Consider the following 23,897-nt stretch of genomic DNA (forward strand, 5'->3'; position numbering starts at 1 on the left):
ATGGTCTAATTCGCAACGGGAAGTGTTTGCAATATTCTGACAGTCAGTTGAAGTTTAGTCTGCATTTAGGGTATGAATTTATTTTGACTGTAGTATATGATAAACAGTATTATCAGGATAGAGAAACAAAGTTTTCTTCCAAGTGTGTACAATTGTGGTCCATCAGCTACTTGACACAAGTTGTCTTTCCATACATTTGCTATGTGTGTAGGTCTTGTAAAGTAGACTCTAAAACAAAAAGTGAATGGGGAGCATTCCAATTGTGGTGACAAGTTTTGCAGACAACTTTGTAGAAGCCTTATTTTCACATGGCCCCGAAAACGTTGGCACTGGATGGTATTCTCTCCAGCTGTGGATTCCGTAGCCTTTTGTACTGAATGTGCTGGAAAAGAATAGAACTGTAAAACTATTTGCGGCATCTCTTTACTTTGAGCATTTTTAAAGTAGGATTCCAACTAAGCAGGCAAGGTAACATTTTTACAAGTATGCCACGTAGCAGAACTAAGTAAGAAGGGTGACTTCCTCCTTAAGTGAAGGGTAAAAATATTCATTAGTTTAAGCCTCCAACTGTTTTTGTTGCCACTTTTTGCTTTTGCAGATTTTATCTGGTTCTGAAAGTTTCTTTTAAACCCATTGAATTTAGCAAACAACTTTTTTGGCTATCTTTACAGAACTGAAGAGAGACTTGGACAAGGACATTACATCAGATACATCAGGAGACTTCAGGAAAGCCTTGCTTGCCTTAGCAAAGGTACAGTCCATGACATGTTTGGGGTAGTACTGTGTAAATTTCTCATGCCTTTGATATAGCTAAGGTGGTGGATGTCTCTTTATTTTTATTTTTGTCAATTTTATTTTGTTTTTCTGTCTTATTATTTTTATTCTGTGTCTCTTTTTATTTTTTTCTGTTTGCTACTGGGCCTTGGTTCAGCCCCATGCCCTAGCTTGGCACTAGTCTTTGTCTGCACACACACTCCAGCAACTGCCTAAACTCCTTATCCTGCTATATAGTATAATTGTACATAGTATAATTGTACAATGTGGCTTTTTTGTCTGCTCTGTGCCCTTGACCATATAGGCAAAGGGGCCCAAACCAAAAGTCAGTGGTGGTGCCTTTCTCCAATAATAGGAGAGAAGTATAGTCTTAGAGTTGGAAGGTGAAAATTAAGAATTACTTTCCCAGATGTATGGTTTGCAACTTCATAACTTTCTACATTGGATTACCCCTAAAATGTGCAGTAACAATGGGGCTTTCTCTGGGCTGTGGCTTTTTTGGGGAGAGGGTTGAGTACCCTTGTAAGTAAATGTAGGCCTAGATTTAGTTTTTAAGCTTTCTCCCATACCCATAAATGATGGGGTGATCTGGTGGCCTGTTCCACCCCCCCCCAGATGGGAGGCCAGTTCATCAGTCTTTTTAATTGTAGCCCCAAACTTTAGATTAAACTACCAATGCAATCTAGTCAGTTGAACCGTAGTGACCTCTCCATACATTTGACTGTCGTCAATTAAGGGATGACTCATCACATTTTCTTTTTTATATTTTTATTTATTGCAAAGCCACGCTTCTTACAAGCATCTTGAAGCTTTCATGACTGGCAACACAAGTAAGCTAAATCTGTGCCTTATTTAGCTACTAAATATTTTAAGTGCCAGTGAAGATGTGAAAATGATCCATTCAGCAGATGGTTTACAGCTTTCATCTGCATCTCAGGATTTCATCAGAATTGGTCAAACTGTACAACCAAATCCCCCATTTGATTTGAACAAAATCCCAAAATAAGTCACATGACTTAACTGTATAATTTCAAGATTTGTTCTCATGTAAAAGTAAACTAAATGTGCAACCTTTTAAGATGCATCTTGGAAATTCACATTGTAAGCCCATTGTCAAATTCAGTGTGAAGGACTAAGGCTGTTAAGAATTAGTTGCATAGAAATGTTCAGAGGCTTACAAAGCCTGTTTAGTTTTAAAAGTGTAAACATTACAATTTGGCAGAACTAAATTAAACTTTGGATGATGCCTGGTCATTTTTAAGCTAGGCCATATAGTGGCATTAAGTCTCAATGTATGCATCCAGTCTCAATGGATGCATCAACTGTTACTCATGAACCATCCATTCGGTCTTTCACCAGTCTCCCATCACAGCAAATTCAAAATGTGTATATTCCCCCCTTGCAGAGTTGTATACACAACTCCGTAACACTTGGTTAACCATTGCCCCCTCTGTAGCATTGGTGACTGTATCCGCCTCTCAAGCATATCTACTTGGGTTACACATTTGTGCCAGACTTTATATTTTTACAGTGTGTTACCTAAACAAATTGTACATTTCTACCCCCTTCATATACAAAAATGGGGTCATTACCAAAAACTTCAGTACTAAAGTTTTTTTTATATAAAAAAAAATGGCCTTTTTCAAGATATTGGCAAAGAACTGTTACTGAACTGTAGAACATTGGTCTTTCAATTTTTGTACTTAACCAAGCAACTTCTGAGGTCATGGGTAGGATTCAAACATACTCTCTAACCAGTGTGTAAACCAATCCTATCCATATTTAGTGACATCCTCATTCAGTCTAATGTTGATGGGATAACCTCTAAAAATTTCCATCATGAATTTGATAAGGTTAGCTTCCAATGAATATTGGAGGAATAACCTTTTCATTTTAATATCCTTCAAATTATCTCCTCATATCATTTTTTTTTTTTTTTTTTTTAAATGGGTAACAATGTTGAACTCAATCTTCTGAATCATTGCAGAAAATGCATATATTATCAATCTAAACATCCAAATGTAGCTAAAATCAGAATTAAACACTTGAGCCATTAATTTCCAGTATTGGCACATATATTAGTTCCATTAGTGTCCATTAAATCACCCCTAAATTGGGAAATGGAAGTAAAACCTCTCTTGAAAGGTTAAAATCTACTTTGATAATTGTTACCCTTTTAGGTATGTAATCCCTATTTGAAGCAAATTTTAATTTCTCAGTGTTGGGGAAACTAACACTTTTTTTTGTATAAAAAGGTAGAAATATTAATTTTGAAGTACCTGCTTTACAGTAGATTCTGGTGATGTACATTCTACTCTTAGAAAGTTTTGCATAAAGGGTGAAACCTAATTTGTGGGTAGTTTGAGTATAACAGTTGAGGTGAAGTACTTTGGTCACTTGTGAAGTTGTGTATGTAGCAGTTTATCAAGGACATCCTTGTTGCATAAAGAAGACTGTAATCCACTTAAAGGGTGTATGTGCACCTAATATGACATGTGCCAGTACTAATTCCTTATTTAGGCACAGCCAACTATGCAGGGGTAAAGTAAATTTAAATTTGTTGTAATAGAGAAGGTGGTAAGACCCAAAAGGTGGTGTACTGGGGAAAAATTGAATCCAGAGCTGATTTAGCTGTTGAAACTAAATGCCATTGTTTGGCCTGGTATAAATTACTGAATCCAAAGTTTATCATGTTCTGCCAAATTGTAATATTTGCATCAATCCTTTGTTTAAAATGCAGTAACTGTTATGAAGTATGTAAATGTTTGTTTTTATACCTAGTTCATTATTGATGGCAGTATTTTTGTAAACCTCTACACATTCCTATTCAACTGTTTATTTGTGAATGTCCTTAGTTCTTCACATTTAATTTCATTGGGCTTACAAAGGGCTTAAAAATGTACACCTCTAACCAGACTTGTGAATAGAGTACTGTTCACTTTACAGTTTAATACTTTACCTTTTAATTTTGTGTTCATGTAAATATTGATTTTTAGACTTATCGTATCATGTGAACACGTTTTGGATTGATTTGTTAATGTCAGATAAATTGCAGAAGTTTTCTTTTTGTTTGTACCTGACTGGGTTTGTCTGCACCATCATTGCTGGTACACTGTCCTTTTATTTGTTGGTTGTAGTGTATGCTATCCATTACTGAACACTGCATAATTTCATTTCCACATTTTCAAAATTCTTTAAATATTTTAACAACCAAACAAGTTGTGTAGTGCTGAACTTCATGAACAGAATGTGCGTCTGTGTGCAATTACTGGACTGCAAAATCATTTACTCTTATGAAATTCTCCCAAAGATTCCTTTTGATGAAGGCTGCCTGGGTGCTAATGAGCTTGTGTTCAGACCTCTGAACACTTGCTTTTGCCTTTTTGTTTTTTTTTTTCCACTGGAAGTTCCTTTTGTCAAAAGGATTATGATGCAGACATTTCATCTAGAGTGCACCATTCTAGGTAGTACAATTATGTGCTGTAGCAGTCACGGGAACTGCAGTGGATTTTCTCCACAACCTGGTACTGCCTGTTTGTGCCACAAGTTGAAGGGATGGTCTGTAGCTGCACAGCACTTGTACCATGACACAATTTAAACTGAACCCAAACAAACCTTCCCTTTTTGTATTGTCACCTAACTGTAACCACCACCCTGTGGCCATTCCAGTCAACCATTACCCATTTGAGGTTTTGGGCTCAACGCCAACTGGAGGAGCCATCATTCAAGCGGTCATGAATGGTAAAGTTGCATGCCCCATCATTTGCCTTTAACAGTGTTCTTGAGGCAAGGTATTCTGAATATTCATGCAGAAATCCACTTTGAGTAAAATTTTTTCAGGTTAAGCTTTTTTTACATGCAGCATGGCTATACAGTTTTTTTACATGCAGCATGGCTATACAGTTTTTTTACATGCAGCATGGCTATACAGTCTAGAGGCCAAAGTGAGGGCAGTGCACACCAATGTACCCTAATGAAATACTGCACCCAATACTGAAATACAATTTTGGTGAATCCCTTGCTCTCAAATGTTGCATACTGAAAAGTAAGGATTTCTGTGACTTTTGGAAAACCAACACAGAAAAAAATGGTCCAGGTGAAGGCACTGTTAAGCATGCTTGGACTCTTATTTGAAGGAATGAGAAGTTGAGAGTTCAGCAGAGTTGCTGTGATAAAATGTGAAGCATCTGTTTTGAGGAAACTTCAGCTAGCTTATAGAAACTTCAGATGGCAAAGTACAGAAGAGACTGGAAGCATTTGCCATAATGAATGGTCTTGAGCGTGACTAAATCAGTGCAGTCCATCTTGCCTGCAAGTTTGCAGAGATGTCCTTAACTGTCACGAGTCACCTGAAGATCATATGCCAAGTTTTTAGCTACAGAAACTGCTGAGTTTGTCTTTGTCCACAAGTGCTTTTATGGAATACCAGTAAAGCCAGCCGATGTGACCAGTCACAAAGTGGCACAGTAGATGGTCTTCAAAATTTTCAGATTCAGACTATGTGCTTTGAAAAATGGTTTCTTTTTAGACTAGTATGACAGTATAGTGTAAACACTAGTATACATTTTTTTTTTTGGGGGGGGGGGGCTTTTTGCTCCTGAAGAGGGGGGATGCAACATACAGGGCCTAATAACAAAAGTTTGCACTCTAAGTGGCCTCTTGCCTTTTGGAATCCAGGACTGACTTGGAGCAGCTGTTTTGTGACTCTGGCCAACAGTGTCACATATTTAGTCTAGAGTGCCAGGTATGTTGAGCTGGAAGGACATATTGGTACATGTCGCGTATTGATTTAAACATGAAATTCACCTGAGGTGAACTGTTTGCATCTTTACCAAAAACTATTCTATGAACTGTTTGCATCTTTACCAAAAACTATTCTATGATCATTTGCATCTTTACCAAAAACTATTCTATGAACTGTTTGCATCTTTACCAAAACTATTCTATGATCAAGTGGAACTTGTACCATTCTATAATCTCTATATTGGATGTATAATTCCTTAAAGGTGGGGTCGCTTGGCAAACTTCATTGCATCTGGCAATTGGCAAGGCTGCTTTTTACATGATAGCCCAACTTGTAAATTGACTTAACTGCTGCTATCTCCAGCTGTGTTCATCTACCACTGACTAATTTAAATACAGAGACTTAAAACGATCTGGGTCCTACTGTCTTGAGTTGTCCTAGATTGATTCTGAATGTCATAGACCTTGAGCAGGGGTAGTTTGAGTACATTGAGGTGACTTTCTTGTGCTGCTTTTTCAGGGTGAGAGGTGTGAAGATGCACGAGTCAATGTCGACATGGCAGATGATGATGCTCGGGTAAGTAGCTTTTCAAAAAGTCTTGCTAGTTTAGTGAGTCTGGAATTGAAATCCCCCTGGAATTCCAAGAGAAATGTGATCTTTTCAGTGTCTGACAGTCTTGCTGTATGTAATAAAATGCAAACTGTAATAGCACAAGCAAATGTGGTTTATCAATGTTCACAGCTTGCAAATCTATTTTAATTTAAAAATTACTTCCCCTCAGTTGGGCAGTAGGCTTGTCCTAATTGTTTCCTTTGTATCACTATCCCTCTGGGACAGTTGCTTTTTGTCTTGCTACATGTTAGTTTGTATGATAAATATTGCAGAACTCTTGGTAGAGGATATTTCCGTATGTGCTAGTGAGTGGTCTTTTCTGCCAGTTTAACTCTTATCTAGGCATTCGGATGTATTTGGAGTAAGTTTTTCATGAGGATACTACAGCTTACAAAAACTTAATTCCTAGTTTAACGTAAAAAAAACTGGCTGCACTTTGAAAAATTTGAGCATTGATTATTTGTAAGTGTAAACGTTGGCATCTAACCATGCAGTTAGAAACTGATTTAAAATGACAACCAGTTGCTAATTCATCCAAATAGAATGCACTTCAGTAGCTGAAAACAGAATGCAAAATGGAACTTGGAAATCCATGTCATGGAAAGTAATCAATGCACTTAAGCATAGCATTACATTATTTCAGCCTTTCAAGAAAGGAATAAAATCTGATTTAGCTCCTTGGGGCCATTAGCACTATTCAAACCTTGACCGTCCATTGTAACAATGGTGCATAATCAAACCTTGGCCATCTAGTTTTCATTGTAATACTAATGGTGCATAAAGCTTTTCATTGCTTTGCTTGATGTCAGCTGTGAACTAGAAGTCTTACCATGGTAAAACACTTGCATTTGTTCCAAGCTAGCTGTAATATCCTAGCAGATGCTGTATTTGTAAGTGCCTTTGCGATGCTTAACTTGGAGTCTTCGTGTTGGTTGCAGTGACCACTTTGCATATTTGTATATATCCAAGGTAATACTATTTTGATTTCCATTGCTCTTCAAATTGTTTGCATGAAAACAAGAACTCGAGACCAAAACACTGACCCCAGACCCACAGGAAAGCTACAAATGAAAGGCAGCTGATGGCTATAAGCTTTGTTATAAAGTTGTTAAATTAAACTAGGGGCCAGACATGCCCCCAGTTCTCTTGAAATACAAAAACACCGTTTTTAATAACACATCTCCAACTTTAGAACTCCAAAACTTTAGAACTCTAAACAAATTCTGGTTAAATTTGACCTGCAACATAAAAACAAAGCCCTAAACATTTTGATCCTCTATAAACCAGCTGCTAATTCCCTGCTCCATCACTCAGTCTCCTACATTTAACATTAATACTACAATTGTGCTGAAGCTTTTTTAACTTAAGTCACTCGTCACTAATTCAAAATTCCCTTTAGTCCCCACTACTTGCAAAACTGTTACTTGAATTGGGACCTACCTCAGCCCATGACAGTCTACCTAGTAAATGCCTTAAGACTGCTGCAGAAGCAATAGAATACCCATCTCAATTTTAACTAATTGCTGCATTAGTGAAACTGGTGTCCTTGCCCCTGGAGTGAAGGCAGTCCAGTTTGCATTGATGGCTTTCAAGGAGTTACTTCTTCCAGGGCAGGTGTTGATTCTGACAGACAACACAACTGTCATGTGGTACATCAACAAGCAAGGGGAACACATTCTTATCCTCTATGCAGGCAAGCAATGATTTTATGGGAGACTGCTAAGCCTGCAACTGACTCTTCAGGCAAGGTTTCTGCCAGGAGCACAGAACTCCCTAGCAGATGTATTACAGACAAATCATGGATCCCCACGAGTGGAAACTGGATCTTCATGTATTTCAGAAATTGACAGTGTCATGGGGAACTCCAGACATAGATCTGTTCGCTTCTCCACTAAACCACCAGCTGCCAAGGTATTGCACAAAGGGGTTTCATCACACAGCTTGGAAAGTGGATGCTCTGTCTTTCAGTTGGAAAAACCTTCATGTCTATGCCTTTCCACCTCTACCTCTTCTTCCAAAGGTATTACTAAAGGTCAGACAGGACAGGCCAAGGATGATTTTGATAGCTCCAGATTGGCCTCGACAACACTGGTACCCACTTCTAAGGAGTCTTGTAAAGAAGCCTCCATGGCCTTTACCTCTGATTCCTCATTTGTTATCTCAGAAGGACGGTCATCTGCTCAATGTCAAGCTTCAATCTCTTCATCTCACAGCTTGGCATATTCTGTGTTGAAGCATGGTAGCTCTCAGCTTCCTCAACAAGTTTTAAATGTAATTATGGAAGCTAGAAGGCCTAGTACTAGGAGAGTGTACGCAGAAAAATGGAAGAGATTTTTATTTTGGAGTACAGCAAAGAATTTGGAGATTTCAGAGCCTAATTTGAGTGTGGCTCTTCAATATCTTACTGAATTATTGGACAAAGGTTTGTCCTTCTCTTCCATAAAGATTCATGCTGCAGCAATTTCAGCTCACTATGATTGTGACCCACCTTTGTTTTCGCATCCTTTGTTCAAGCAGTTTCTTAGAGGGCAAAGAATATAAGACCCCCACGTAGAGCTCCTACTCCTGCTTGGGATCTCAATTTTGTGTTGGAAAAACTTACTCTACAACCTTTTGAGCCTGCAGCTACTGCTGAATTGAAATATTTGTCATGGAAGACTGCTTTTCTGTTGGCTATTACTTCTGCAAGAAGGGTGTCTGAGTTGCAGGCCCTTATGGCAGTAGAGCCCTTTTGATTTTCCATAAGGACAGGGTATCATTACGCACTAATCCTTCCTTTATGCCTAAGGTGGTTTCTAGTGTGGCTTTAAACCAAACTATTCATTTGCCTACGTTTTTGCAGATCCTCAAAATAAAGGGGAAAAGATTTTGCACACTTTAGATGTACACAGGCAATTATGCTATTATTTGAGCAGGACTAAAGATTTTAGGCAGTCTCAGCAGTTACTTGTTTCTTTTGCTTTGAGTTCACAGGGCAAGCCTGTGTCAAAACAAACTATTTCTAGGTGGATTGGCTTTTGCATTGCATTTTGTTATTCCCATCATGGCAAAAAGGTTCCAGCTGGGATTAGGCCTCATTCCACTAGGGCTACTGCCACTTCAACAGCATTTCTAAGGGGGGTGGCAACTAAGGATATTCTGGAAGCAGCTACTTGGAGTTCAGTGCATACTTTCTCTAGGCATTATCACCTGCCTATATACTCTAAGACTAGAGCTGGTTTTGCCACAGCTGTTTTACAAGGCATGTTGTCAGCTCCTGCTACTTTATAATTTGCCAGCCTCCCTTACCTCTGCTTTGGGATTCTACCCAATTGTCAGGACTGCAGCAAGGGAAGACTAAGAACATAGTACAGTTTTGTACCTACCATAAATGTAGATGTTCGAGGATTCCCTTGCTGCAGTCCAATTTACCCTCCCTCCTTCCCCTCTGTGTTTCAGGGTGGTTGTGTAGGTGAGTTTTCATGCTTATATTTTTTGTATGTATTACTGTATATATTGTACATGTTTTTTGGTGCAGGTTGTTTTTGGGACTTGTCTTTTTGGGTCTTCTGACATCTGGGGCAAGAAAAGACTGAGGAAATGGCGTCGGTCATGCGCATTAGTACCCTGACGCACTGACGCCAGTCTGCGCCATGACCAACGCCAGCCTTATACTCTGGTATTCGGGCCGACTGGGACGCGGACTATACCCAATTGTCAGGACTGCAGCAAGGGAATCCTCGAACATCTACATTTATGGTAGGTACAAAACTGTACTTTTTTATACCTAGTTCATTATTGATGGCAGTATTTTTGTAAACCTCTACACATTCCTATTCAACTATTTATTTGTGAATGTCCTTAGTTCTTCACATTTAATTTCATTGGGCTTACAAAGGGCTTAAAAATGTACACCTCTAACCAGACTTGTGAATAGAGTACTGTTCACTTTACAGTTTAATACTTTACCTTTTAATTTTGTGTTCATGTAAATATTGATTTTTAGACTTATCGTATCATGTGATTTACACGTTTTGGGGATTGATTTGTTAATGTCAGATAAATTGCAGAAGTTTTCTTTTTGTTTGTACCTGACTGGGTTTGTCTGCACCATCATTGCTGGTACACTGTCCTTTTATTTGTTGGTTGTAGTGTATGCTATCCATTACTGAACACTGCATAATTTCATTTCCACATTTTCAAAATTCTTTAAATATTTTAACAACCAAACAAGTTGTGTAGTGCTGAACTTCATGAACAGAATGTGCGTCTGTGTGCAATTACTGGACTGCAAAATCATTTACTCTTATGAAATTCTCCCAAAGATTCCTTTTGATGAAGGCTGCCTGGGTGCTAATGAGCTTGTGTTCAGACCTCTGAACACTTGCTTTTTTGCCTTTTTTGTTTTTTTTTTTTCCACTGGAAGTTCCTTTTGTCAAAAGGATTATGATGCAGACATTTCATCTAGAGTGCACCATTCTAGGTAGTACAATTATGTGCTGTAGCAGTCACAGGAACTGCAGTGGATTTTCTCCACAACCTGGTACTGCCTGTTTGTGCCACAAGTTGAAGGGATGGTCTGTAGCTGCACAGCACTTGTACCATGACACAATTTAAACTGAACCCAAACAAACCTTCCCTTTTTGTATTGTCACCTAACTGTAACCACCACCCTGTGGCCATTCCAGTCAACCATTACCCATTTGAGGTTTTGGGCTCAACGCCAACTGGAGGAGCCATCATTCAAGCGGTCATGAATGGTAAAGTTGCATGCCCCATCATTTGCCTTTAACAGTGTTCTTGAGGCAAGGTATTCTGAATATTCATGCAGAAATCCACTTTGAGTAAAATTTTTTCAGCTTAAGCTTTTTTTACATGCAGCATGGCTATACAGTTTTTTTTACATGCAGCATGGCTATACAGTCTAGATGCCAAAGTGAGGGCAGTGCACACCAATGTACCCTAATGAAATACTGCACCCTATACTGAAATACAATTTTGGTGAATCCCTTGCTCTCACAAATGTTGCGTACTGAAAAGTAAGGATTTCTGTGACTTTTGGAAAACCAACACAGAAAAAAATGGTCCAGGTGAAGGCACTGTTAAGCATGCTTGGACTCTTATTTGAAGGAATGAGAAGTTGAGAGTTCAGCAGAGTTGCTGTGATAAAATGTGAAGCATCTGTTTTGAGGAAACTTCAGCTAGCTTATAGAAACTTCAGATGGCAAAGTACAGAAGAGACTGGAAGCATTTGCCATAATGAATGGTCTTGAGCGTGACTAAATCAGTGCAGTCCATCTTGCCTGCAAGTTTGCAGAGATGTCCTTAACTGTCACGAGTCACCTGAAGATAATATGCCAAGTTTTTAGCTACAGAAACTGCTGAGTTTGTCTTTGTCCACAAGTGCTTTTATGGAATACCAGTAAAGAAGCCAGCCGATGTGACCAGTCACAAAGTGGCACAGTAGATGGTCTTCAAAATTTTCAGATTCAGACTATGTGCTTTGAAAAATGGTTTCTTTTTAGACTAGTATGACAGTATAGTGTAAACACTAGTATACATTTTTTTTTTTGGGGGGGGGGGGCTTTTTGCTCCTGAAGAGGGGGGATGCAACATACAGGGCCTAATAACAAAAGTTTGCACTCTAAGTGGCCTCTTGCCTTTTGGAATCCAGGACTGACTTGGAGCAGCTGTTTTGTGACTCTGGCCAACAGTGTCACATATTTAGTCTAGAGTGCCAGGTATGTTGAGCTGGAAGGACATATTGGTACATGTCGCGTATTGATTTAAACATGAAATTCACCTGAGGTGAACTGTTTGCATCTTTACCAAAAACTATTCTATGAACTGTTTGCATCTTTACCAAAAACTATTCTATGATCATTTGCATCTTTACCAAAAACTATTCTATGAACTGTTTGCATCTTTACCAAAAACTATTCTATGATCAAGTGGAACTTGTACCATTCTATAATCTCTATATTGGATGTATAATCCCTTAAAGGTGGGGTGGCTTGGCAAACTTCATTGCATCTGGCCGAATTGGCAAGGCTGCTTTTTACATGATAGCCCAACTTGTAAATTGACTTAACTGCTGCTATCTCCAGCTGTGTTCATCTACCACTGACTAATTTAAATACAGAGACTTAAAACGATCTGGGTCCTACTGTCTTGAGTTGTCCTAGATTGATTCTGAATGTCATAGACCTTGAGCAGGGGTAGTTTGAGTACATTGAGGTGACTTTCTTGTGCTGCTTTTTCAGGGTGAGAGGTGTGAAGATGCACGAGTCAATGTCGACATGGCAGATGATGATGCTCGGGTAAGTAGCTTTTCAAAAAGTCTTGCTAGTTTAGTGAGTCTGGAATTGAAATCCCCCTGGAATTCCAAGAGAAATGTGATCTTTTCAGTGTCTGACAGTCTTGCTGTATGTAATAAAATGCAAACTGTAATAGCACAAGCAAATGTGGTTTATCAATGTTCACAGCTTGCAAATCTATTTTAATTTAAAAATTACTTCCCCTCAGTTGGGCAGTAGGCTTGTCCTAATTGTTTCCTTTGTATCACTATCCCTCTGGGACAGTTGCTTTTTGTCTTGCTACATGTTAGTTTGTATGATAAATATTGCAGAACTCTTGGTAGAGGATATTTCCGTATGTGCTAGTGAGTGGTCTTTTCTGCCAGTTTAACTCTTATCTAGGCATTCGGATGTATTTGGAGTAAGTTTTTCATGAGGATACTACAGCTTACAAAAACTTAATTCCTAGTTTAACGTAAAAAAAACTGGCTGCACTTTGAAAAATTTGAGCATTGATTATTTGTAAGTGTAAACGTTGGCAGCAACTAACCATGCAGTTAGAAACTGATTTAAAATGACAACCAGTTGCTAATTCATCCAAATAGAATGCACTTCAGTAGCTGAAAACAGAATGCAAAATGGAACTTGGAAATCCATGTCATGGAAAGTAATCAATGCACTTAAGCATAGCATTACATTATTTCAGCCTTTCAAGAAAGGAATAAAATCTGATTTAGCTCCTTGGGGCCATTAGCACTATTCAAACCTTGACCGTCCATTGTAACAATGGTGCATAATCAAACCTTGGCCATCTAGTTTTCATTGTAATACTAATGGTGCATAAAGCTTTTCATTGCTTTGCTTGATGTCAGCTGTGAACTAGAAGTCTTACCATGGTAAAAACACTTGCATTTGTTCCAAGCTAGCTGTAATATCCTAGCAGATGCTGTATTTGTAAGTGCCTTTGCGATGCTTAACTTGGAGTCTTCGTGTTGGTTGCAGTGACCACTTTGCATATTTGTATATATCCAAGGTAATACTATTTTGATTTCCATTGCTCTTCAAATTGTTTGCATGAAAACAAGAACTCGAGACCAAAACACTGACCCCAGACCCACAGGAAAGCTACAAATGAAAGGCAGCTGATGGCTATAAGCTTTGTTATAAAGTTGTTAAATTAAACTAGGGGCCAGACATGCCCCCAGTTCTCTTGAAATACAAAAACACCGTTTTTAATAACACATCTCCAACTTTAGAACTCCAAAACTTTAGAACTCTAAACAAATTCTGGTTAAATTTGACCTGCAACATAAAAACAAAGTCCTAAACATTTTGATCCTCTATAAACCAGCTGCTAATTCCCTGCTCCATCACTCAGTCTCCTACATTTAACATTAATACTACAATTGTGCTGAAGCTTTTTTAACTTAAGTCACTCGTCACTAATTCAAAATTCCCTTTAGTCCCCACTACTTGCAAAACTGTTACTTGAATTGGGACCTACCTCAGCCCATGACAGTCTACCTAGTAAATGCCTTAAGACTGCTGCAGAAGCAATAGAATACCCATCTCAATTTTAACTAATTGCTGCATTAGTGAAACTGGTGTCCTTGCCCCTGGAGTGAAGCTGCATTATTCACCTCCACTGGAGTGAAAGCCGCGTTATTCACCTCCACAAAGTTGGGCATTTCAGCTGAACTCTCAAGCTACAGGCCCATTGCAATACTCTCATGTATCACTGCATCCAGTAACAATTTGGTTTACCTCACTAACCCTTCCATTTCCACGTGGCTTTTGTCCCCACCTCAGTACCTCTGCAACTTGTCACACAGCTAGGCATTTTTAGATGAGAACCTAAAACTTTCCACACAATATAGTGGAAAAATTACGCCAAACTCCTTTCTGTAGAGAACCATATACTACAAGAAAACACCTTGCCTCTTTTCTTGCCTATTGTAATGCATTCTGCTGGCAAATTGCTCTTCTCCCACCACGTCACTAAATCTTGGAACCACATCCCACAACAGTACAAGGACACTCCTTGAGTTTTAAGTCCTTCATACAGTTTCCAGCTGCATGCATGTGGTCTTGGATAATCTCCTTGTGTAACTGGCCAAAGTACAGCTGCTACTTCACAACCTACTTGTAGCCATTTTCATCCCATAACTTTTCTCATACTCAGTATTTGTGTTCAGCTGATTCCATTTGAAAGTAACTAGACTGAACTTTATATTTGCTAATATTTTACTGTATACTTATGCCATGTTTTTTCACTATCATCTGTGTGCATGCTCATTTACTAGTGTGCATGTTCATTACTACGTATGTGCATTTATTAAACTGTCATATTGTCATTGTATAACTGCCTTCTCATGTTGTAAAATGGAGCATTTCTCCCCTTCCTCAAATAGAACTTTGTGCCTAGTTGGACACTCCTGGTAAACGAAAGAGAAATGCATGTCAGTTGCACATTCAACTAGTTAGGGCAATAGAAAAACAAATGAAAAAGGGTAAATATCCCAGACGAATGCAATGTTTGTTTTCCCAAGTAATTATTTTCTATGCCTATTGCAGTACTTGTTCTGTATGCATTTGCTAATCTTAAGATTCCCTCTCTTCTGTATTCCAACAACTAAAACTGTTGGAATTGTCACTTGTATTTCTTCTGATGTGGGCATTCTTATTTCACCTCTACAAACTGCCCCTGTCAGTAAGGGCTGCAATTTCCCATCCATTGGTCCAAATTGCATTTGAATAGGCTTGGGGAGAGGTCTGTTTTAACATGAATGTCTGTTCCAGAGAAGGGGTAAACTTGCATGCCTGTCCCTACAACATCTTTTGTTCTCACAAGAGGTTAGATCTTAGATTAGGTAATTCTGGTGCCATTTGTTTTGTGAATCTGACTGATCCTGTCTGGGCTGGATCTGAGTGCCTTGCAAGTTAGGCATAAATGTCCTGCAGTCATCTGTAGGAGATAGTACAAGGACAGGGCTTTGAGGTGGTCCACATGACATTTACACCCTTGTCTCTCTGTCTCTCTGTCTCTCTGTCTCTCTGTCTCTCTCTCTCTCTCTCTCTCTCTCTCTCTCTCTCTCTCTCTCTCTCTCTCTCTCTCTCTCTCTCTCTCTCTCTCTCTCTCTCTCTCTCTCTCTCTCTGTCTCTCTGTCTCTCTGTCTCTCTGTCTCTCTCAAATATCTGTGGGTGCGCCAGCCGTTGCACATGCTTTGGGTATGTGCCTAAAGGTGCCTTGTACTTTATTATTGGTTTGAAGGCAGAGTATAGTGGGACTGATATCCTTCGATCTGGATACCATAACCTTGTAACTTTTGCCACAAAAGGATTTTCTTACTACTGTGGACACTGATCAAAAGTCAGGTTACTGTCGACCGGAGTTCCAAGTCTACCACTAGGTTTCCGAGTGTTATCAGTGTTGTAAAGGGTACAGTTATGCATCTTTTGCACTGAGTTTTAGGCCATGGCTCTGGCACCAGTCTGTCAGACCCTCCTGGAAGATATCTACATCTTCGGGGGATTCACTGATTGCACCCAACTTGCCATCTGCAAACTTGGTCAGCCAAAGGCCCTCTACATTTGCCTTTCCAGTTTGGAATGTACTTTTGTGAAGTATGGATCCCAGTATCAAGCCCTGACACACACTGCAGATCTCTTGTTTAGAGGTGGATTTCCCACTGGAGCCATTTCCCTAGCCATTGGATGGCAGGGAGACTGCATTTGTAATAAATGCTTTTGCCAGATCAAGGTAGAGTGTAACCATTTTGCCCTAGTCCATCGCTCTAGTGACTCTCAATGGCCCCCAAGTTTAGTAGGAATCACTTGCCCTTTATGAAACTGGAGTGAGTCTAGTGTTTTGGAGACTTCCTATGTCTTTATCAGGTCCACTATAATTTTTTTCACGGCTTTACTTATAAGACTACTCAAACTTGTGGGTATGTTGATTGGTCCTCCTTTGTGTAGAGTGACAGTTGCAGTCCTCCACTCCCAAGGGAGAAAGACCACAGCCTTCAAACAGGCTAATAGAGATTCAAGTGTTTTGCCGGGTCATGTTTCAAGCCTGTTTCTGTACATAACTGAAAGTGCCTTATGGTTATCCTTGGCCTATGTTTATTTTGATGTGGTACTGTTTTCTATGCAGTCTGCTTGTGCAGGGTTCTTGTCCACATACACCAAAGATAGGCTTGGAATTTAGCTACACCGCCATTTAACAGGCAGTAGTTTACCGTCCACATACACCAAAGATAGGCTTGGAATTTAGCTACACCGCCATTTAACAGGCAGTAGTTTACCTTGGGGAAATTCTGGAGTTTGCTGAAAGTTCAGCCTTTTTGTTTATTTCAAGGGTGGCCACTTTGATCTGACTAGTAATGACATTACAGAAGAGGGGTGCAACATTCTAAGAGTCCCATATTCATGATACCTACATGCCTAGGAGGTGTGCAAACTAGCTGTTCAGGTTGTTTGCACTGACAGGAGTTTGAGCCTGCATGTTGTGTATTTATCTGAGTTTATGGTGGGATAGTTGGACTCTCTCATTTCAGCCTAACACCATATATAGGAATGTACTGGAGTCTCAAGTATGTGGTATGGTTATCCTGGGTTGTAGATGGGGATCTACAGATAGCAAGGAATACAGTATTAAGACTTCACCTAAATTTAGTTGGACATGTATTGGCTCAAGCATGAAGTATTTGACTAGTCTTGGTGTGCTTACTTTTTATGTAGATGAACTTTAACTTGTCCCTTGTGTGGTAGCTAATAAATGTGTGGAATACATTACAGCCTTACACTACCAGAGTGCCTTCCATGGCTTTAAAAAAACATGTCTCTGACTGCACAGATGTCCTCACTCCAGTGTATGAGCTCCACTTCAGGGAGTGGAGCTTCTTGAGACTCCTAGCATTGAGCACAAACACCTCTTGCATAGAATTGACAAAGTTGGAAGGCTTTTATCAGATTGACCTTGCCTAAAAGTAGCTACAGGGGGTGAATGTTTTGGCCAACATGTGAAGGCTCATTTGGGACGGGTACAGACCATCCCTGGCAAAGCCAGATGGTTGTCTACTATGTTCTCCAAAGCTGACAAATATTGGACTCCTTTAGAATGATACAAGTAACCAAGCCATTTGTTAGCCCCTCTGTTTTATATTGTGGTACCTTCCTTGGAGAAGGTAGAATGCCACTCTACCCCAAGCAGGTATGAGCCTAACAATCGGAAAGCTCTGTTCTCTCCATTTAGACTAGAGAGGTAAATCTCTGGTCATTGACACTCACATGGACAATGACACCAGGCACGTTTAGCAATTGGAGTCTCCGCAGAGGTTCTTCACCTATTTTTAAAAAAAAAAAAAAAGGTGCAACATGTCCTATGCAGCCAACCTCAAAGCCCTAATTTTGTATTATGTCTCCTACAGGTTGAGAGGTGATAGAGGCCTGGCTTACAAGGATTGTCAAGCCCCACCCTGATAGACCTCTTCCATATCTGCAGAAAATAGCACCAGAATTACCAGTTCTAAAGACCTAAACCTTGCCTGTCATATAAATAGGACCTACTGGAGAGACCTGCATGTATCCCAAACTACCAGTCTCTGGAACAGGCTCCCCATCTTTGTGAAGCAGAGTTCTTCCCCCAACTTCACATTCAGTTCAAGTTGTACTTGAACACGAAATTTCTTCACTAAAAATGCCTAACAGTGCATTTGTGATGTTAATGGACCACCAAAAATGTAAAAGTCCAGGTGGGTTGTAGGCATTGCCATTCTATCTCCTTTTGCAGTTTCCTTGAGCAGACCCATCCGGATGACTTTCACAAAATAAATGAAAAAAGAATGACTGTGCTTTGCAAGGGTATTCTTTAGTGTTCAAATTCTTTACTTTGGAGTACTGGTGCTGTGAGCAGTCTGTCTGCTTTAGCTGTTCCAGCAACCTTGCTGGTAAACTCACCTGTGCTGGGGCAGATGAAAAAATGTCTGGCTCTTTAACTCATTCTTCATCTTAAACTGAATCACAGGTTTTTACTAATTGACATGCCATTTTTCTTCAGTTTTCACTTTTCTGAGCCATTTTTATACCTTGATAATTTCTTTGCACTTTGCATTTTTCAGTTTTGTAGATTTTCCTTTATGCTCTTGATCTGATGCTTTTTAATGAACATACTTTAATCTGTTTATATTGCATGTCTTTTTAAGGTTACAGTGGTAGGTGCTGGCTTGATTTGTTCCTCAAATGCATGTGCAAAAACATATGCACAACCCCTATTCAGTTTGGCTCAGTTTTGTTCTTTCATTTGTTACTGTGGATGTTCGTGTTTCAGTCCTCGCATGTGGGTTATCCTGCCAAGGGTTAGCCCTCAATTGGCCTGAATACCAGAGGCTTAGTATTTCTGCATCAGTTGCTGTCACTCCAGGATTCTGTAGTCTGGTTCAAAATCTGGCAACCGACGCTATTGCATCAGTCTTGCTGAGGAACCCGAAGTAAAAGCGGTTTGAAAGAGTGCCATTCGGCCGCTACCTGAGTTTTCATTTCCAAATTGAAGTGAAGTCTTCTAAAGCGAAGTACCATGTGGGGATCCTTTTTTCTTGCTGTCTAAACGATGTCTGAAAAAGTTAGAATTTTCTTGCCTGTCGAAAGCAAATACCACACAGACTTCTGTTCTTACTGAATCACCTGTTTAGGCCCAGAACACTACATCCCCCACTGCCGCTTTTGTGCTTTGTTCAACCCCAGAACTATACATTGTGCCCTTATTGTAGCTAGATATTTTCGCAGTCTAATTCTGATATGGCTTCAGTAAGCCATCAGACTCCCAATCTTCTGAAAAAAATGTAAGGCTAAAGACCACGCAGGTCCAGAACTGCCAATGATGCCTCTGTTAAGCTAATCGTCAGTTCTCTGGTCCTCAGGCTCTTTCGCAACCCCCAATGCCTGCTTCTGTAGATTCGTAGGCTGCTACTGAGAATTGGAGTCTGGTATGTCGTGAGACTCTTCGACTCCTGTGGAGGTCTCTACTTTGGATGGGTTTGGAGCTGCTGAGCAGGCACCGGCTTCTGAGGAAGTACTTTGCACTACAGATACTAGATGCAAACCAGTTTTTTGTGTCTTCAGTTCTTTCTAAAACTACAGGGTTTCTAAGGCCCAGGGTATGAACCACATCCAAAAAAACTGACTGAAGCTCAGGCACCTGCTTCCTTGACTCTGTCTCAAATGCTTAAAATGGCAGATTACCTTATGCTTAGAGGAAGCCAGGTTACTTCATCTGAATATGAAGATATGCAAACCCTCTACTTCAGAGGATTCTGATTCGGAGGAATCCTTTCCTTCTGCCTCTCCACCTGAGGATTTTTCATTTGGGGAAATGCTACATACTTTAAGGGAGCATTTCCAGTGGGAATGTCAGGACTACCCTCAGTCAAGAGACTGTGGGAATTCTTGGATCTACCACAGCACAGACCTTTGGCCATTCCTCCTGTCCTGGATGTGGATGATTTTATGAAATCCAGTATGACTGACACCCTTCCTCCTACTACCAGGAAAACTAACTGTATTAAGAGTCCCTGTGTCTCAAATTTATTTTTTGAAAAATCCTTCTGCTGAACCAGAGGTCACTTCTCAAAGACCTAAAGGAATCCAAGCAACTTCAGCTAAGAATCCCACCCCTCAGATTTTTTACCCCCGACAGATGGGGTAAAGTATATACCTCTGCTACTCTTGCTATTAAAGCACTAAATTGTCAGTTCCACATGCTGAAATATCAGCAACATACCATGGAACTCAAACAAAACCTATTTTCCTGCTTGTGCAGAAAACAAAAGAATTGTTAATGCATTCTGCAAGTCAAGTAAAAGCACACCTTGCAGTGTGGTTTTGACACCCTAGAAGCATCTTGCAGGGCAGCAGTCACTTCTGTCCTTTAGAAGGCATGCTTGGCTTAAGGAGCAGACCATGTCTAATCCAAATTATTGGACACGCCCTTTAACAGACAACTTATTTGGCACCAAAGCAGAAGAGGTCTTGACCCCCCCCCCCCCCCCCCAGACAACAGCCCCAGGGAATGCAGAGATCTAAACAATGGAGTTCCTCCATCAAAAATTGTAACTCTCAATGATGTTACACTTCCAGCCCCTACCTCTGCCCTCCTGCTTGTTGCCCCTAGGAGGAAAACTCTCCCACACAAGCAGCTGGGCCACCATTACCAACAACTGATGGGTCTTCAACATAGTGTCCCAGGGATACAAATTTATTTCCACACTCCGCCAACCCCAGAAGGGTTCTCAGATCTGCCTCCAAACATTCTACTAAGTCTCTTCCTGGTACCCAGAAAAGAGAATAATAAAGTACATCTGCACATCGACCAAAAAGACCTGCTAGCTGTTCAGCACGCTCCTGACAGCTTTCAGACCCCTACTCTACCCAGGGCCTCTACTGATCAAAACAGACAACACCACAGTGATGTGGTATATCAACAAGCAGGGAAGGACTCACTCTCTTATCCTCTCTACAGGCTCACCATGACCCTTTGGCACTGCCTCAGCCATGCAACTACACCTGCTAGCACAATTCCTGCCAGGCTGTCTAAACTCTGGCAGACAACTAACCTGCAAGACCCACACGAGTGGTAGGTAGACCACAGAACCTTCACTCTTGTAACCCAGAAATGGGGCACCCCAAAGGCGGACCTCTTTGACTCCCACTCCAATCAGCTCAGCAAATTCTGCACCAGGGAACCTCAAGCAAGGCCTGGAAAGTGAATGCTTTATCTTTGCAGTGGGTGAACCTCTCTGTCTACACATTTCCCCCTCTACCACTCATGTCAAGGGCACTGCTAAAAAGGGAAGAAAAACTGAGGGCAAGTCCTGATTGCCCCAGACTGGGCATGCCAGCATTGGTACCCACTGCTGTGCACCCTCACCCCTGCCACCATGTCACCTACCTTGGATCCCAACACTCCTGACCCAGAGGAATGGAGAATTCATGCATCCCCAACTGCAAACCCTCAACCTGGCAGCCTGGCTTACTCCCGGACCTCTCCTCAAGCTGCCAGCCTAAGCAAACAAACCCTAGATGTTGTACGTGAGGCCAGATGCCCCAGCACCAGAAAATCCTATGCTGACAAGTGGAAAAGGTTTTGCATCTGGATCCAGGCTAAGGGAGCCAGAACAGCACAACCCTCCCTACCTCTCATCCTGAATTACCTAGTAGACCTACTACACGGGGGGGGGGGGGTCCATCCTTCTCTTCTATTGAAATTCATGCCTCTGCCATTTCTGCTCATTGCAGCACAGAGCCAACTCTCTTCTCACACCCTCTCATCAAACCGTTCTAAGAGGGGCTAACAACGCTACCCAGACAAGCTCCTAACCCAGCTTGGGACCTTTTAACTTTGTGTCTGAAATCTCACCCTATCCCTCTTTGAACTGCAGTTTCAGCAGAGTTGAAATTCCTCTCTTGGAAGACAGCCTTGCTTCTGGCAATCACTGCAGCTAAAAGAGTATCAGAGCTACAAGCACTCATGGCTCTAGAGCCCTTCATCATTTTCCATGCTGACAGGGTCTCCCTCAGGACTAACCCATCCTTCATACCTAAAATGGTGTCCAGTGTGGCTCTCAACCAATCCATTTATTTGCCCACCTTTTTCCCTAACCCACAAAACAAGGGGAAAGGATTCTGCACTCTAGATGTGCACAGACAGCTCAGATTCTATCTGGACAGGACTACATCTTTAGAAAAACTGATCAATTGCTTGTCAGCATCGTAGCAGGGGCAGAGGGCAAGGCCATATACCATAGCCAGAGTGTCCCCAAATAGATAGCACACTGCATCCATTTCTGCTACAAACAGCATGGGAAACTGCCCCCAAAGGGGGTCAGGACACATTCCACCAGGGCAACCTCCACCTCTGCAGCTTTTCTCAGAGGGGTCCCCAACAGGGACATCTGGAGGCTGCAACATGGACATCTGTTCATACCTTCAAGCATTACCCCCTGCCTATCTTCTCCAAACCCAGGACAGGCTTTGCCACCGCAATCTTGCTGGGCATCCTAGCCAGCCCCCAGTCTTGACTGCCTCCACCCTTTTTTCAGCTTTGGGAATCAACCCAAATGTAATAACTGCAACAGTGAAACACTAAGAACATGGTACATTTATCTACACTTGCCATAAATGTAGATGTTCGCGGTGTCTGCCCCCCCAGGGAATTTTTGGTATTTACTTTCTACTGGTGGTGGTCTTCCACCATAACCTAGCTCCCTATTTGGGGGCTCCTAACAGGGCAGGGAAAACTGATATAATGGTGGTGGCTGCCTGATTTTTATACCACCGATGACCTGTCATAAGTCCTGGAGCAACTGCAACTGACAAAGAAATGAGCCTCTGGTATTTGGGCTGAGCTACCCCTGGCAGGATAACCCAAATGTGACTGCAACAGTGACTACACTCTATGGGAATTGTACACAACTCTACTTGATTCCTTTTACTTTGGTCTTTGTCACCTTAGTGCAAAGTGCTAAATGGCCTTTAAGGGAGTTTAATTGCACCTTGTTTTTGTCTGGAGACGGCCTAAGACTTGAATACTAGTTCTGCACTGTAGTTTATTTGAGCTTAGTACAAGCCATCTTAAAAGTAATGTTATGATTTTTAGTAGCTTGGGGTCTGGTCACTTGATCCATATGGTTTCTGGACTGAACTCAAGGTTTTGTATGGATACAATTACTGCTTCAGGACTGCCCAGACCCCCCCCACACACCCACCCAGTGTTATGACAACAGTGGAACAGGCAGCCTAAATAGAACTAATTCTATACCTTGCTCTGTCGTACGATATTACAACCATTTCCTCTTCCACATACTCTTATAACGTCTCAACTACATTTTCCAAAATGTTTTTATTTTTTAACACTTAAAAACTAATGTCCATAACTTAATAACAGATTAGACAAGCAGTGAGTAGCAATCTCATTTTTACAAATGTATTTCACGAGATGAAGGAACTCCTGCAGGAGGACATTGGGATTTCCAGTTTTTAAATTTCCTTGCTGTAGAGAGACCGTAGTAAAACGTTTGGTTTTTAGTCATAACTTCAGGAGCATTGAAAAGGATAAGGAAGTCTGCGATTATACAGTTGTCATTCCACAGAGCTTTACAAAGATATTTAATGTCTAACCAAAACGGGGGAAACTTTGCAATTGACAACCATATGTATCCGGTCAGCATCAGGGTGCCCATATCATTTTCGTTTTGTACATTAGTCTATGTAGGGTGAAAAAAAATCTGTGTAAAAAATTTCCACATGTATACACTCCAGAATAGGGTAGATGTGGACTCCTTCAGCCTTTTTTATGCAGTAGCGGTCTTGACTTCACTTGAATTCCAGAAAGAACCATCTGTTTGCTAATCATTTCTGAGAATTTTGTAAATAACAGATTTTTATGTAAAGTTGTTCTTGGGTGAGCTATTAATGGAGGAGATCCAACATTTAAGTTA

The 23,897-nt window shown here is 40.7% G+C and overlaps 1 protein-coding gene across 1 annotated transcript in view; it reads left to right on the top strand.

Annotated features, from left to right (window-relative positions):
• The window catches only part of LOC122793104 (annexin A1-like), a 301,760-nt gene that overhangs the window by 103,681 nt on the left and 174,182 nt on the right, over nt 1–23,897 (top strand). The window contains exons 7-8 of the mRNA XM_044060836.1: nt 672–751; nt 6,038–6,094. Coding sequence (XP_043916771.1) covers nt 672–751; nt 6,038–6,094 — 137 coding nt within the window. The remainder of the gene's footprint in view (nt 1–671; nt 752–6,037; nt 6,095–23,897) is intronic.

The sequence above is a fragment of the Protopterus annectens genome, chromosome 2.part0, assembly GCF_019279795.1.
Source record: "Protopterus annectens isolate FY-2018-M chromosome 2.part0, PAN1.0, whole genome shotgun sequence".
Taxonomy (NCBI): domain Eukaryota; kingdom Metazoa; phylum Chordata; order Ceratodontiformes; family Protopteridae; genus Protopterus; species Protopterus annectens.